This window comes from Akebia trifoliata, chromosome 7 (genome assembly GCF_017979445.1).
Source record: "Akebia trifoliata isolate Shusen 1 chromosome 7, ASM1797944v1, whole genome shotgun sequence".
Classification (NCBI taxonomy): Eukaryota; Viridiplantae; Streptophyta; class Magnoliopsida; order Ranunculales; family Lardizabalaceae; genus Akebia; species Akebia trifoliata.
Genome location: NC_141381.1, coordinates 30861362 through 30878168, shown reverse-complemented (window position 1 = coordinate 30878168; position 16807 = coordinate 30861362). Strand labels below are relative to the sequence as shown.

The 16807-nt window shown below is 32.9% G+C and overlaps 2 protein-coding genes across 2 annotated transcripts; one reads left to right on the top strand and one right to left on the bottom strand.

Annotated features, from left to right (window-relative positions):
• Positions 1 to 68: 68 nt before the first annotated feature.
• Positions 69 to 9036, bottom strand: LOC147398997 (Actin cross-linking protein). The gene is made up of 5 exons (XM_086448371.1): positions 8885 to 9036; positions 8203 to 8796; positions 3639 to 4190; positions 3251 to 3545; positions 69 to 432 (listed from the first exon to the last, which is right to left on the bottom strand). The coding sequence occupies exons 2-5, from the start codon at positions 8788 to 8790 to the stop codon at positions 398 to 400; spliced, it is 1470 nt and encodes a 489-aa protein (XP_086304497.1). The 5' UTR covers positions 8791 to 8796; positions 8885 to 9036; the 3' UTR covers positions 69 to 397.
• A 5715-nt stretch (positions 9037 to 14751) lies between these two features.
• LOC147398996 (LOB domain-containing protein 27-like) lies at positions 14752 to 16017 on the top strand. Its single transcript, XM_086449024.1, has 2 exons — positions 14752 to 15603; positions 15697 to 16017. The coding sequence occupies exons 1-2, from the start codon at positions 14825 to 14827 to the stop codon at positions 15797 to 15799; spliced, it is 882 nt and encodes a 293-aa protein (XP_086305150.1). The 5' UTR covers positions 14752 to 14824; the 3' UTR covers positions 15800 to 16017.
• The last annotated feature ends 790 nt before the right edge of the window (positions 16018 to 16807 follow it).

The window sequence follows — 16807 nt, the reverse complement described above, 5'->3', positions numbered from 1 at the left end:
TGTATGTGTTAGGGCCTTCCTATAGTACCATCCATGCAAGCAAGTAAATATTATTGCAGATAGAACAATAAAAAACAAGAGTTGATAATTCCTCACTTTCAATGTTCAAAGATTTTCAGAAAAATAAATACTAGAAACAATTGCATCCGTCCCCTTAAAACAAGGTTTTTGATTACATATGTTGCTTCCATGGATGACAAGATTTCATCTCTCTGCCAAAACTAATGAGGGTTCGTTCAGCGTCCAACAATGAAACCATATTCCATAGCAGTAGCAATTAATGGAGGCAAAAGGACAGTTACAGCTGAAAGCATACAAGAATGCCAGATATAGAATAAAAAAATGTCTACCAACTCGTACTGTACAACAAAGATATGAAGTTGAGCCTTGGTAAATTTTACAGCAGGCCCGGCCTTGCGAAATTTCTTGCCACTGACATAAAAACAAATAGCAAAGCCAGTGAGCCAACAAAGAGAATGAAATAGTAATAATAATAAGAATAATAAAAACCTATGCTCGTATGGAAAATGCAGCATGAAATCACCATGTAGTTAATTAAGGTACCAAGAGACCTGTTACCACACAAAATTCGTAAAAAATAAAAAAAAAAATCTATATCTACAAGCAAGGAAAATTGATTGTCAATGTTCTATGATGGCTTTTGTCAGATGCACATGGCATTTAATATGAAAGGAAGTTCAAACCAAGTTATTAAATTCTGGTTACGATTCTACTTTGGCTAGCCTGAAAATGGTAACATTTTGTCTGCATTAATTGTCTTGAAATAGGAATCGGCGTAATTTTCAAGGAAATGATGGCAATATTATGAAATGATGGAAGTGTTAAGGAAGTGTTCATTGGAAGAGTACGAAATGATAGAACAGATGTGAAAACACACTTATAAGTTGTCAAATTGAAGATCAGTAGTGCTTCACTACGCTTTGGACAAGTATCTAAGAGTCCGATAGTTAAAACAACTATGTTCTTTATGGAAATGCAAATAATAATGTATTGTGAAACATATTTTAAATATGTATAACGAATTTACTGATGTCTCTAACTAATTTGAGCATGAATGATTATATGTGCATACTTATATGAATATAATAATATACTTCGAGTATGCTATATGCATTATGTATGAATAAATTTATTAATATAACTAATTAGAACAAGAATGATAGTATATGAAAGCTTATATGAAGGAGTTAATTGCTTACAATAAATCAAAATAAAAACATAATTCATTTCTACTAACGATTGAAGTGTAATTTATAATTTCTTACTAAAGAAAAAATATTTTATAGATCTTATTACAATTTTTCAGAAAAAAATATTTCGGTTGACTTTTACTATTTATCAAAATAAGTCCACCAAAATCTTGTATTTTTGCATATAAAATTTGATTACTTCGATCAAAATTTACTATTTACTAAAACATTTCGTGAAATAAATAGTGATTTTCACCTAAATATATACAAAAGGAAACTGTTGATTAAAATTCATGTTGGGCCTTATGAAAATGGAAATAGTTCTGTATATTTTAAAGAAATATGTTATTTATTATAGATAAGCCTGTTTTTAATGAGTTCAGTAACTCAGTGCTGGCAGGATTCGAACCCAGGCCTTTAGCATGATCACCTAAAGACTTCACCAACTAAGCTAGTTGGCACCTGCCGGTTATATTTCAAAGAAATATGTTGAAATTTAATACCATGGTTCAAACTATCTAAGTGTCACATTGTTGGTATTTATCTACAAAGTCTGACAAAAGCAAAAAAGATGAATCAAAAGAATCAAGTTCGTTATATATACATATAAATCATTAGAATCAAGTACAACAATCTGTAGATGAGTTGATGGAAGTAAGCACTATAAATTACAAAAATCTTCATAATTGCTCTGTTTTGGCAAATATGAGTTATGAAGGTTTTAAAATGCAAAGTTCCACAGATAAGACAGTTATAGTATCTTCAAAACCAGTAGTCATATCCATTCCATTGGATTCATTTTCTCAATCTTTGGGATATTTATTGGCTAATTCTGAAAATATTGAGTCCATATAAAATCGTTTAGGTACTTTTTTGTTTGATAGGTGAAGGGTTAGTGGTTAGCAAGCGAAGTTGGGTTACGGGGGTTTGAACCTAGGATGTGGGAACTACACTCCTCATGTCTAACCAACTTAGCAAAGTTGCCACTTCTCGGTTAGGTCCTTTGGGTTCATGGTGTTGACCATGAAGGGAAGAGTGTGACAAGGATCAGATATGGCATCATATATTGGATACCTCTAGAAAGACTAGATATCAAGAATCCAAAATTGTTTTATTTTAGATGATAAAGACAAAAACTGAAGCACTATAAGCTTCTATAAATACAACAACAACAACAAAGCCTTATCCCAAAGATTTGGGGTCTACTGAGATTCCTCCATTCCACTCTGTATCCAAAGCCCCTACAATCTTCAAATAAATGCAAATACTAAATAGGATAAAGAGACTTAATGGATCGTCTTGCTCATCATCAAGACAGGGTTCAATAATATTCTTCCATTAAGCCTATCCAAAGATATAGTTAATTATTAAGTTAAACCAATAATAAAAAAGAGAATGTTCAAGGCATGCATATGTGAAGCGAATGCAAAGCGTTTGGCCAACAAGAGAATCTTCAATTATTCACAAAAAGTAAGACCCAAAAATGGTTTGGGAGCCCTTCAGATTCAATTGAGGGGATGTCATTGTGTTTTTTAGTCACCATTAAATAGATCCAAAAGGCAAATTTTTTTGAGAAGTAGTTATAGACTTATAGTATATAAGATAAACAATGCTATCTAAGATCATATATAACACATTGATCAACAGAAAGAACCAGATCCATATGGTCAAACAGGAAGAAAACATTGACCATAAATGTGAGCTCTAAATGAAATTTAAAAAATAAGAGAAGTTTAGTGTTCATTGTCCATTTGAGCAAGTCTTCTAAAATCCTTGGAGCTTAAAGAGCTTATTGCGGTGTCCTTCATAGGACCAAATAGAATATTCTGCGGTAGATTCAATTTCGCAAAAATTCTATGTTTGTGTGTTCTAGCTGTTCATTTTCATTTCTATAACGATATAGTATTGTCTGATAAGTAATATAGTTAGGTTCAATAACACTAATTAAAGCAATTCCAAGACAATTCACAGACAATTGAAGAAAAAAGCAAGTAAAGATTTGCAATAATTCAAGGTGTCAAAGAAGTAAGGAAACACACCTTTTGATGATGACTTAACAACAACAACATTCATAGTTGCATTATTGGGAGGGAGATCTAGTCGAAGGGGATAAAGATTTCCATTGAACGGGCTACGAGTACACACAATGATATCTTCGAGACCCGTCTCTTCTACCAACTTCTGAGTTAACTCATCAACTCCATTGCCCTTAAAACTGAAGGAAACACTTTCATTTTCATCCTCAACGTCTCCATTGTCATCAGCTATATGGAAGTAGATTGTTCGACCATCGTCCTTCATCGGTGAGCTTAAGCCAGTAAACGAATCATTCGACTGAAAAAAAACAAATCAAAAATCAAAAATGAAAAAAACCCAATAACAATTAAAGAAAAAAAAATGGGAACTTTAAAAAACAAACAAACAAACCTCTAACTTCGATAATGCGGGGGATTTGCTGGATATTGATGAAGTAGGAGAAATGGGTTCAGAAGGTGAAGGATCGGATCGAGGTGGGGAAGCTTGAACTTGAATTTCAACAATATCCACATCCCACAAAACCCAATCTTGAGTTGCAGTTCTATGAGGAATATCATGAGTTACAGAGTTCCTCCATGGAGGAACACCTCCATTAGCACGAAGAAAGTTCCCATAAACAGTCTTCAACTTAATCTGAAACCCTTCTCTAATGGGTTCCCATTCAACCGAAGAATCCAATTGTCTGGGATGAGTTTGGAGAACTTTCCTACCTGTCATCCCTAACAAAAAGGGTTGATTCGAAGCTGTGAGATATTTCCCATAACAGCTAACAAGACGGATGGCGTTACTCCCTTGGACGAACTCTACCGTCCACTTTGCGTTCTTGGAAGAACCGTTACGGTCTTGGCAGACGGAATCTTCGTCTTCTTCGGCTGAAAGGTATTTGTCGTGGTGGCTTCGAAGACGAACAGCTTTTGCGTTGTGGAAGAGTTCCATTCCTTTCTGGTATCAATCAATCAATCGAAAATTCAAAAATCTTTTCTTTAAAAGATCCAAAATCGATTCGAAATTGAAATTTGAAATAGAATCTTCTCTTCGATTCTTGGAGGTACAGAAAAAACGCGTTTTTGTGTTGACAAGAAGGGAAATTGCAAGGTGGCTTCTGTGTGTGAAGTTGTTGACGAAGGGCAAGGGAATTGAAGACAGAGTGGGACCCACAGTTTTTAGGTTCTATAATTGTTCCTCATTATAGCCACTTTACGCGTTTTGGACACAATAATTGGACTTCAAGATCCATTTTTTAGGTTAGGGTCGTATTGTTAAAAGATTTTAAAAAAAAAAAAAAAAAAAATTAGAATTGCTTTAAATAGATTTTGGAATCTCTTTTGTGTGCGTTATACCGTATGGTATATTCATTTGAGTGCTGGTTTTGTAACTCAACCTGACAGCATAACTCAAAACTCACTAATCACAATTGCAAGAGTTGTAGATTTTTTCAACAATTACGCATGTTTTATGGGAATATGCAATTGTATATCCTAAAGAAAAAATTTACAGTTCTTACAAAATATACGTTAATTGAGTTTTTAAGTTATCTTGTGAGATTGAATTACAAAATCATTATACATAATAATTTATAGAACAATGATTTTTTAACGCTCCCTCTAGCACAGGTCACCTAACGTGACATGTGCTAGAATCATAGATTCTTTTCCTCAAGATAGGCAATTGCACATGTCACGTCGGAGGCTGTGTTGATTCTAATTTATTTAACAATTGTAGAAATAGAATTAGCAAAGAGAGATTTTGATACTAAATTTAAAAATGATTTTAATAAATAATATAATCAAAATAGACTCTAAATTTTGAAAATCAATTCTTATCATTTGGGAATAAAGATCTATCAATTTGTTGCATTGTTCAACAACAGGAATGAAATATCGGTGGTCAGAGGAACGATGCATCATGTGACATTTAAGAGGTAGTTGTGGATCAAAATTTGTTTTGGCAATAATTGAACAAACCATTAATCATATTCATAGGTCAAATGGGTGGGGTAGCTTTCCACGGGTAAAGATCTATCTTTTTTTTATGTAGAGTTATAATTATTGGGTTCTGTTAATGTGTTCCCTAAGGCACACATTAAAATGCAATAAATACACTTTGGAAATTGATACCTGAAGGTATTTTGATAAAAGAATAATTTTTTAAGGGTATTTTTTTGATACAAAATCTAATTTTTCAAAGTATATTTATTGCACTTTAATGTATATCATAGGGAACAAATTAACAAGACCCATAATTATCTACTTCTTTGATAACCCGTTGCCGATCATATAGACTGCTCTGCCTACCACCGCATATGTTATGTATCTTATGAGGTCGTGTACAACAACCTTAACAGCACAAGCTTGGCCTGGGCCTATAGATATCAAGTGTAGTAGCGCACTACAGCTTGACTTGACAAGTTGAGTTGGCTTATTTTTAACTAGTTGGTATTGCTAAGCTTTTCCTAGAAATGAATTAGGCCATTCTACTTGCACCCCATGCATCCCATGTTTATCCTTAGTGCACCTATTAACCCTATACAACCCCAAAATAGTCTAAGCCCATACGAATGCGAAGAAACCCATCTCTAGAAAACATATGTTTTAGGGTAAATTACACTTTGACCCTTATAATTTGGCATGATTCTATTTTGAACTCCTAATATGTTGATAATGTCACTTACCTCCCTTATAGTTGTCTAAGGGGTTCTTTACCCCCTTCCATCAAATTATCGTCAACCTAATTGTTAGGTTCCTTTTATGAAGATCATTTTGCCTATTTTAAAATGTTATTCCTTTTTATAAATAAAAATATGCCCATGAAAAAAATGGGTTCAATGAACGCTTAGATGAGAGTATTTTAATTTTGTTTTAAAATTTATTATTTTTAATAAAAGAATAATATGAAATAAGAGGGTAAAATAGTAACATAACATATAAATATTAAGTCCATTAGTGAAAGGGAAGGTAAGTGCAATTCTCAAAACATTATGGGGGTCAAAATGGAATTATGTCAAACTATAAGGAGTCAAAGTGTAATTTACCCTATATTTTAATTAGAGTCATGATAATCTGACTCTCTTTTTTGTACCCTTTCTTGATTGAATCGTAGATTCTTTGTTTCAAGGTACACAAAGACATACATTAATGATTTTGTATAATTCTGTGAAGGAATGATATAAAAAAAGAGAGTCAGATTACCATGACTTTTAATTATTATCTCAACACCACAAAATAAACATGGAATTATCTTATTTCATAAGAAACAAATAATTTTTTCTAATGAAATTCAACAAAATTTCAAATAGCTTATCCATAAAACAATAAAAATTCATACAAAAACACATAATTTTTTTCTTCTTCTTGAATCAGGTTATTCAGATCTCATAGAGGACCTAATTAATCCTTAGGAGTCATGCAATCCCCTCCCCCATATGCATCAAGTAATTTTTGGGATAAATCCATAAGGATGGTCCAGGGATTTGAGCTCTACACTTAAAATACGAAATCTAATTATTGAGATTTATCTTAAAAATAAGTAACATTTTGTATTTATTTGTTTGGATTTCGTGTTTTAATGGAATCATGTACTTCTTTGTGAATTATTTTCATCAGTCATCAAACAGAAGAGGAGAATTATTTGGTCATATTACTTACCCTAAAGTAAAGATGGCACGATCTTTATCGTTTTTGGACACATTATAGTCTTTCTTTTCGTGACTTAAGAGTCTAAAATCAACTATCAAACAAGCTAGAAAACGTGACTAGGTTGTTATGGATGGTGACTTTTGGTTTCCTCACTAAAGAAGTTTCGTGAAGGTGGTGGAGTTGCTTTCCACCTTATATAAGTTGGGGCACAAACAAAATCATGATTGTTGTAGAGGAAGTGAAGGTAACTTTAATAGACTCCACTAGTTTTTCTGAAATTTCAACAACCACAACTACTCCCTATTTCTTTTTGGTTTCTATTAAGAGTGATTGTTTATTGGCTGGACCCCAGTATGTATTTAATAAATGGGGAGTCACAATGATTGATCCAAGGGTTCATGTATAAGTGTAGAAATTTAGAGTAATCCTATAAAAGTTATAATATTTAATTTTTAGTATTTGTGAACATATAGTAAAAATCGTCCAATGGGCGATAAAATAAGAGAAATTTATTAAAATAATTTGATATGTGTCACAAAGATCAATAATAATAGTCTTCATTAAAAAGAGTCATGATGAATGCACGCGGTTGATATGACAAGGGCACATAATCATAGATCATTTTCATCGGGATACAAATGAAAAGATGTGTGGTTCTGTGTCCTTGCGATGTCAACCGCGTAACAGGACCGTGTGCATTCATCGTTATTCAATAAAAAATAACATGTAACTTCAAAGCTTATGAAAGAGTGAGACACAGACCTAAATTTACGTAGATTAAGCTTAGAAAAAAACAAATTAAACATGAGTTTAGACTTTAAACGATAGTTTTAAAACTCGTTGAGTCGAGCCGATTGAAATAGATTGGACTAAAGGTGACTTTGATTGCAAAACTCGATGGAGCTAATCCATCAACTTGAAAATACCAAGTGGAATTAAAAAGTTGACCGAGCTATACCATTACATTTAATAGTTTGGTAAATAATTAAAAATTAAACAAAAAATTTATTTTAAAATATTTATAAATTTAATACACTTGTATTTGAGTTCTTAAAATCAAGACCCCTCTTTTTTTCATAGTTCCAATCAATCAAGTCAATTAAAATGCAAATTGAAATTTCCTTAACATTGAAATCAATTAATAATGGGTTTTCATCACCATTAATTAATTATTGTGCTTCTAGTCTTATACCTTATCTTATCTTCTATGAAAAAACTCACCCAAACAAGAAACTTATGAAAAACACAATGAAATTAACTAAGAAATACTAGAATTATAAACTTATTATTAACTGGAACAAGTAGGAAATTAATCATACCTGTATAGAGCTAATTAATCTGGGAGAATTAGTTGCTTCCAACGATAGTGCTTCCGGCCAATCCAATGGATCCTCAGATCGGGAAGAAAAACTTGATAATGGTGATTGAAAGTCTACGAACGACGAATCGACATCTGATGCATCCACCATATCAACACGCCACAATATCCAAGTTTTCGTAGAATCCCTATAAGGGATGTCATGAGTCACCGAGTTCTTCCAAGGCGGCGTACCGCCATTTGCACGCAAGAATTTTTCGTTCCAACTCTTTAATTTCACCATAGATCCATCTTTTATGGGCACCCAATCGATCGATGAATCAAACTTTGTTATTGGTGTAGTTTGGATTACCTTATTCCCAGTCATACCGAGAAGAAAAGGCGTCTGGGAGGCAGTAAGGTATCGACCATTGCTGCTCTTAAGGCGCACGACCTGTTTGTTTGTTTCGACGAATTCGACTGTCCAATTTACCTTATGAGATGACCTATTACGGCTTTGTCGAACTGTTTCTTGATCGTCTTCGGCTAGTAGGTACTTGTTAAGGTGGCTTCGGAGTCGAATAGTCTTTGATTTCTTGAAGAATTCCATTGGTATCTGATTTCAATTATCAAACAAAACAATATAAATAAACAAATTAGTTAGAATAATATAGAAACTAAAAGATGGGTTTTGTTTTTCTTACATGAAGATGAAGATGGAAGATGGAAGATGAGGTGTGTGTGTGTGTTTGTCTTCTCTTGTTGTTCTTCTTCTCCTTGTTGTTTCTCTAATTCATGGGTTTTGGGTTTATAAAAGGAAGATTAAATACTGTCTAAAAGACTTAGCTGTGTTGACCAGTAACTTCCAAGGTTGCACCATTTATTGACTCAACCTTCCAAATTGGACTTTTTAAACAAATATATTAAAATTGGCAATATCAAAGAAGGTGGGTTGCTCTTCTAATACACGCTTTAGAAGGTGGGTTGGACTTTGTTATGTGTTGTTATAGGTAATCCAACGGCTTTGGAGTCTTGTAGCGTAGAATATTCGAATTTTATGGATTCTCTAACTTGAATTACAAAAACTTTTCAAAGAATAAATTAAACAAATCCGAGTTGAGGACAAACTCAAACAAAATTAAAACAATTCATCCTCATCATTATGGGAATGATATGGTACTCTAATATTGTCGGTGATAAAAATGATTAATGTTACTTCGATAAAATAACGATCTGTTGTTGCAAAATCTATGTCATCGATATGGAGCGGAAAAAAAGAGGATTGCTTAACTTAGATCGACCATAACATATCAAATTTTAATCCAAATATTAATTGGGCCTCTATCAATCAAAGATGATCTTGATCATGCGAGATTCAGATGCCCGATCATTAAAGATTCATAAGCTCTTAGGCTCAATAATACTTTAGATTATATGAGAACCGTAAGTATGATGTTTCTCTTTTTTATCTTATTAAATAAACAAAAGATGATTGGACTCTTGGAACGATTAATGGGCCAGGTGCAGATTTAGGCCAAAGAGATGAGAATGAATTGAAGTCAAAAGAATATCTCTTTGTTGGGGGCTCATTTGTACTCTTGTGATACAAAATATCAAATGGCCTAACCCAAAAAAGGCGATATGCAGAAATGTAAGAAACAAAATCTATAATCGATTTTAGATTCTAGAATTGTAAACAAACGTTCCCTATATTGATGATATGCAGAAATGTAAGAAACAAAATCTATAATCGATTTTAGATTCTAGAATTGTAAACAAACGTTCCCTATATTGATAGAGGAATGTAGTGGGGGACTAAGCTCTCAGCAGAAGCTCTGACATTTTGAGTGTTCAGACTCTATTATTAAGAATTGAACATGTTTTGGGGTGGGTGTGGTGGAGTTGTGAGCGCTGAAATTTTAAATAACAACTAGTACTGCATGTTGATGGTATAAATTTTTTTAAATGTCAGCCTCTACTTAAAATTAAAATAGCTGACTTCTTCTTGTTCACCTACAAAATTCTACAAAATTATCTATTAATTTTTTTTTTTTATTCTTTTGAAATTTTATGTCAATGTTCATAAAATTCGTATATTTTTCACGAAAAGATCAAGTACGAATTGGATGTTTAAATATGTCAATTGTTTTTATTTTTATTTTTATTTTTTATGATGGGATTTTGACGTGTAGGTTGGACTATTAAGTGTGAGGCAATTGACCTCTTAGAGTACCATATTTTGCCCAAATCTCTTAGGTACACGCAATGCCATACAAACCACACATACCAAGTAAATAAGAATAATTCCCTGAGAGTGGCTAACGAGATGGCTTCAATTGAAGACCTCTCCCTTTTAGAAGGAAATCACACATACCAAGTAAATATGAATAAATCCCTATGAGTGGCCAATGAGAGGGTTTCAATTCAAGATCTCTCCCTTTTAGAAGGATGCCTTGGTCATTATGCCCAATACTTGTTGGTTACAATAAACTGTGTCAATTGTTGTTTGGTAACCATTGCATTGAGGAGGGACACAAATAAAATAGCATAGGAGAGATGATAGAGAAATAGTGTAAGCTTGAGTCTAAGCTCATGTTTATGACCCTTGGGGGTCCTATTTATAAAAGTGAGTTTCTACGAAAAATATGGTACCAATTATGTGGTTATCCTCATTCATGTAGGGGTGCAACTTGATTTGGTTTGAGGTCTCAGTTCCACTAAATAAGAAGCAGAATTGAACTAAATTCCATTGGAACCAAACCAAATCAAACTAAAGTTGGTTTGGTTCTATGGGTTGCCAAAATTCTATAAATGGTAAGTAATATGTTTTAATGAAAAAACAAATATATAATAAATATAAAATTTCTTATAATTATTATAAATCTATCAATAAAAAGTCATTAGTTAATTCATAAAAAAATCACTAATCTATATCCTAACTCCTAAAATAATTCATAATATATATATATATATAGCATAGGGATTCGATTCTCGGGTTGATTCGGTTCTATACAAGCTTAATCCGAGAACTAAATCAAATTGATCGATTTTCCATTTTCGTAATCCGAAATCAAACCGCAACTTAGTACAAACTGAACCAAACCACCCCAAAGTTATTGGTTTGATTTGGTTCTTGATTTGAACTGGATCAAATTGCACCCCTATTCATAATCAATATTTTAATTAAAGATAAACACTACGTTTGCACACGTCACCTTCTATAGTCTCCAATAAATCAAATTCTTAAGAAGTAGGATAGAGTTGGGAAAAATGGGCATGATAGTGGATGTTGGGCATTTTGCAACACCTGGATGTTGATGGAAACCCTTGGTAGAGAAAGAAAATGACAAAATTCAAGACCACTGATATTTCTTAGAATGTTTTCAATAGAAAATTCCTAACTTACCCATAATCCACAGATTGAAAATTTCATATATTTGTTTTTGAAAAACATTACCGAGATGAACTCAAATTTAATCAATCAATTATCCACATTGTACCCAAATTTTCTTCGAAATTCAAAATTTCATTTGCCTTAATTATATATCTGGATAATATTAAAAAAAAAGCTATGTGATCAAGATGATGATGATGATGAGAAGGTTTTACGATGATGAAATTTATAAGTTGTGTTTTAATGACATTAAAAATGACACCGATTCACACATTGTTGATGTAGAGATGCGCACATAACCATATATGCTTTTAACTTGTATTTGGATGAAAAACATCTATGACTCCGTACACATCTGCATCGGCAATGTGTGAATCGATGTCATTTTTAATGTCACTTGCAGCCTTTTTTTTTAATATAACTTGAATAAGAGGTTTTGTTGAAAATTTTAAAATGGGCATACATTTCAAAATCTGATTTAATTTGATTAACTGACCCAAAATCTTTGATACAAAAGGATTTTACCCCAAGATTCTTAACTTGTACATATAAAGTCATTAATTATGCATTTGAGGTTAACCCATGCATTAATTTTGAGTAGAAATATCGTATCGGGGCCTAGTCCATTTGTACATGTACCAACTTTGAGTGCCATACCCGAGGCTCGACTTGACCTTGATCCCAAAAATGGATCCAAACCTGGATTGAACTCGAAAATTACCCAAATTGTATCGAGCCTGAGTTGGTACGGTTCAATTTTGGTTTCCCAACCCTGAGATCAGACTGAACCCAAACTTGACCCTACATTTACTGGATAACTGAGCCAGAACCTGAACTCAAACCCGAGTACGGTTTCACAATTCTACTTTTCGGCATATTATCTAATTTTTTAAAATATTTTTCCAATATTTCCTAAGAATTATAACATTGTTGTAAAACAAAATTAACCATAATTAAAAATTAAAATATTATAAACACTTTTTAAAATATTGTTATATAAACATTTTTAAAAATTTATATATTAAACTAAAGTTCATATATTTGTAGTTTTAAACAAAACTAAAATAAGAAGAAAAAGAACGTTTTAATATACCATAAACCGATTGTGAACCTTAACAATACCTGAATATTTTATTCCAATCCAATTTTGGGTGTGAGTATTTTTTGAAATACCCAAAGCTATAATGTCAGTTCTAGGTACTTGAATAGGGGTGCAACTTGGTTCGAGATGAGGTCAAATTTGAATCGAACCAACATAGGTCGGTTCCACTAAATAAGAACTAGAACCAAACCAACCTAAATCGAATTAAAGTTGGTTTGGTTTGGTTCGGTTATATGGGTTGCTAATATTCTATAAATTGTAAATACCATTTTTTAATGAAAAATATACATATAATAAACATAAAATTTCGTATAATAAATCACTAATCTATCCATAAAAAAAATCATTAGTTTATTTATAAATAATCATTAATCTATGTTCTAATTGCTAAAATAACTCATAATAATTATTATACACATATATATTTATTTATTGCATAAGGGTTTGGTTCTATACAGGCTTGATCTGAGAACCGAACCAAATTGATTGGTTCTCCATTTTCGTAATCTAAAACTGAACCACAATTTGTTCCAAACCGAACCAAACCATTCCAAAACTATTGGCTTGCATCGGTTCTCAGTTTGAACTAGACCAAATTGCACCCCTATGTACAACCAACCAAATATTGAGAGCTGTTATTGACACCCCAAATTTTACTTATTAAACCTCAATTTCTTAAATTATTAATCACATCTCTATTAAAGATTAAAACACACCATTCAACCATTACGAACCTGACTCAAATTATTATCTCAACATAAGACACTTGTTCAAAAAATTTCATTAGTTGTTTACAATTATGATTAAACTCACATAAAATCTAAAACCCAAAAATCGAGAGAGTTTCTATTGGCACCCCGACTTTATACTTATTCTCAATAATTTACTTTTTTTATATTTTTAATTGGGGTGTAATAAGTAAAAGTTAAAGTGCCAATAACAGCTCTCATATTTTATCATTAAATAGATATACAACCAAAACTTGGGCAAGTCGGATCGGTTTTGAGACAAAACCAAACCCAACCCACAAAAGATATTTTATCGAAAGATCCAAACGATATTTATCAACAAACACTTGTCCCCAAAGTTCAAAGATTTAAAACAACTTTTTGAAAAAAGTCCACATCGTGTACATCTTAGGGTGGAGGATTGAAACCCTCTGTCCCCACTTCAATACATGCCACGAGAGCTATAGAGTCGTGATAATCGGACTCTCGCATGTGGCATACTCAAAATACTCTCTTGACGTGGCATACATTAGAACCGTAGACTTTATTCCTTGAGATACACAATATCACATCCCCCATAAATCTGTATAGTTGTGTATCCTAATGAAAGAAAAACTACGATCCTGACACAAGTCACGTCAGGAGAGTATTTTAAATATGCCACGTGGGGGTTTTAAGTTATCATTATTCTAAGTTACAATCTTAGTAATTAAAAATCGTAAAGGACCGTGATAATCTGACTATCCCATGTGGCAAACTCAATCGACTATCTTGACGTGATAAATTTGGGAATTGTGATCTGCGTTCCCCGGGATACACGGTTGCACTTACCCATTAAAAAGTGTATCTCAGAGGAACCTTGTTTCTCGAAGAGCACAAAGTTACAGTTCTTGAACTTGTCACATTAGGTAGTTGATTGAGTTTGCCACATGGGGTACTCAGATTATCACGACTCAATCCTAAAATATCTTCAGAAAATGTTGAAGTAACATTGAAATTGACATCGTTTGGGACATTGCTGTTGTGAATGTGTCTATATAACCATAGATGTTTTTCATTGAGATACGAGTGAGAAGTATATATGGTTTAGTGCACACCAATGTCGCAAACGATGTCAATTTCTATGTTACTCCAGCACGACCCGGCATCTTCTCGTCATAGACTTGCGTGGCATGTATTGAGATGTGGAAAGAGAGTTTAAATCATCCACCCTTGGTGTATACGATCCAGACCATTTTGAAAATCAGTTTCAAGCTTTTACTAAGTCTTTCCTCTCCAACAAATTCGTTACTTCAATTCAATGGCTTACAACAAACCTTCTCACTCTCTTAATTATTTTCTCTGTCCTTCTTTGTTGCCTCTTTGGCCGCACCGTATACCTCAATTCAATTGTTCTCCGCATTGATAGATCCCATAGAAGATGACCGTTAAGGGCGGCACAAGCCAGGCTTGCGCTGCATGCAAGTACCAAAGGCGGAAATGCTCGTCCGACTGTGCGCTCGCCCCGTTCTTCCCTCCCGACCAGCCAAAAATGTTTCAGAATGCTCATAGATTATTCGGCGTACGCAACATCTTGAATATTCTCAAACAATTGAACCCAATTCAGAAAACCGACGCAATGCGATCCATCATTCTCCAATCAACCATTCGCGAGAGGTACCCCGTTCACGGATGTCACGGTGTTATTGTTCAACTCCAATACCAAATCCAACAGACCTATCTCGAACTTGAAGCCGTTAACGCTCAACTTGCACTTTATAGACAACAACACCACCAACAACAACAATCTCCTCCCCCTCCTCCTCATCATCATCATCACTCGCCTTCTTCTCAATTACAATTAGGCACGACATCACCTAACAACGCTCTAACACTTTTCCAAGATCATCCTCATCAGCAATTTATAAATCCAATGGCGTTATCGAATGAGAATAATTCTATTTACGACACAAATGGTTATGTTGTCGATGCCAAGGATAACATTATGAGTCCTTCGTGGGTTCAACATCCTTATAATAATAACAATAATACTAATTCGGTCACAATTCAATCTCAATTCGTTCCTTCCTTCCAAGCATTTTCGTTCCAACATGATCAAATAGAAGAAGGCTCTCAAGATTATAATGACATTCCCTCCTTTTTCGATACCATTGATGATAGACAATCCTATATTGATTCAAAGGAGGCTTATGAATCGAGGTATATATATGTTTTAAGTTCTTTTGATATTTGATTTATTATAATTAGATAATTTTCAAATTTGATTTGACACATTTTGTAATTTATCTACAGCTCCGAGTCATCGTTGAAGGATACAACACAATCAATTGAGAACATTTCAGAGAATGAACTTAAAAGTGCTGCCGCGTGCTTTAATCTTGCGGGTGTCAATTGATCAACCGAAAGAAAGAATTGAGAAGAAGAATGTGAGAGCAATTTTTATTTTTGAATTATTTATTTATTTATTTTTAATCTTTTTCAGATCAATTCCAAATATCTCATTCCATAATTTTGAATGTTTCTGTGATGAACCACTCACATCCACGAATCTACAAAATAAATAATAGCAAACGAGTATTGAGTTTTGTTACTTCATTCAATTATGTCATTTTAGCTAGTGTTGTAATTGTCTTTTATATTTTTATGAATTTATAAAACAAGGAAAGCCGTTCGAAAAAGAAATTTGGGCTTGATCAATACACGTTGCTATTTGTAAACAACGACATTGCTTATGCTTATCACCTACTCCAATTCAAGCGCCTTCCATATTCATGTGATGAATGCTTTTTGGTATAAGTCTTCTTAGATGTCTTAAGTAATAAAGTATACTGTAAATTTGTAGTACATAATTAATTAAAATTTCACAGTTGACAAAATATGAGTTAAGAGATCAAACTCAAGAAATTGATACACACTTAACTTTTAGTAGTTTTTAACTTACTACATTTACATTCATAATAAATAAAAGGCATAAATGATTTTCTCATTTTATTAAATGTTATAATCTTTTATTACGATTTCATTTCATCTTATTCAATTTCTATATTCAATTTCCTCCAATATTTCAATTATGTTATTGAAACAATTTTAATCTTCCAACTGAGTACCTACCAACATAAAATTACTTTAAAAATTTATATTGAAAGAAAGTTTTCATATTCTTTTATATAATAAAAACCCATTAATTCTAAGATCTGATTTTTATTTCTATTATTAAGTGTTTTGAATACATGCTGAGAAGTGTGGTTTTCATCACAAAATATAAACTTGTACAGTGTAGAATGATGAAAGTGTGAAAGAAGCATGAAAAAACTACCGGTCATGTTGCCATGTAAATTGTAAGATTTATTGGCCGCGTTCAAAATTGAATGAGGATTATAATATCCATTCAAGACAGCCGTGC

What these genes read in the sequence shown, in the direction of transcription:
- LOC147398997 (XM_086448371.1), bottom strand. Translation starts at nt 8,790, where the DNA reads ATGGAATTCTTCAAGAAATCAAAGACTATTCGACTCCGAAGCCACCTT. An exon ending in GATTAATTAGCTCTATACAG is followed by an intron (nt 4,191 to 8,202) that starts GTATGATTAATT and finishes GATTGATACCAG; the next exon opens with AAAGGAATGGAACTCTTCCA. An exon ending in CCGCATTATCGAAGTTAGAG is followed by an intron (nt 3,546 to 3,638) that starts GTTTGTTTGTTT and finishes GTTTTTTTTCAG; the next exon opens with TCGAATGATTCGTTTACTGG.
- LOC147398996 (XM_086449024.1), top strand. Translation starts at nt 14,825, where the DNA reads ATGACCGTTAAGGGCGGCACAAGCCAGGCTTGCGCTGCATGCAAGTAC. An exon ending in AAGGAGGCTTATGAATCGAG is followed by an intron (nt 15,604 to 15,696) that starts GTATATATATGT and finishes ATTTATCTACAG; the next exon opens with CTCCGAGTCATCGTTGAAGG.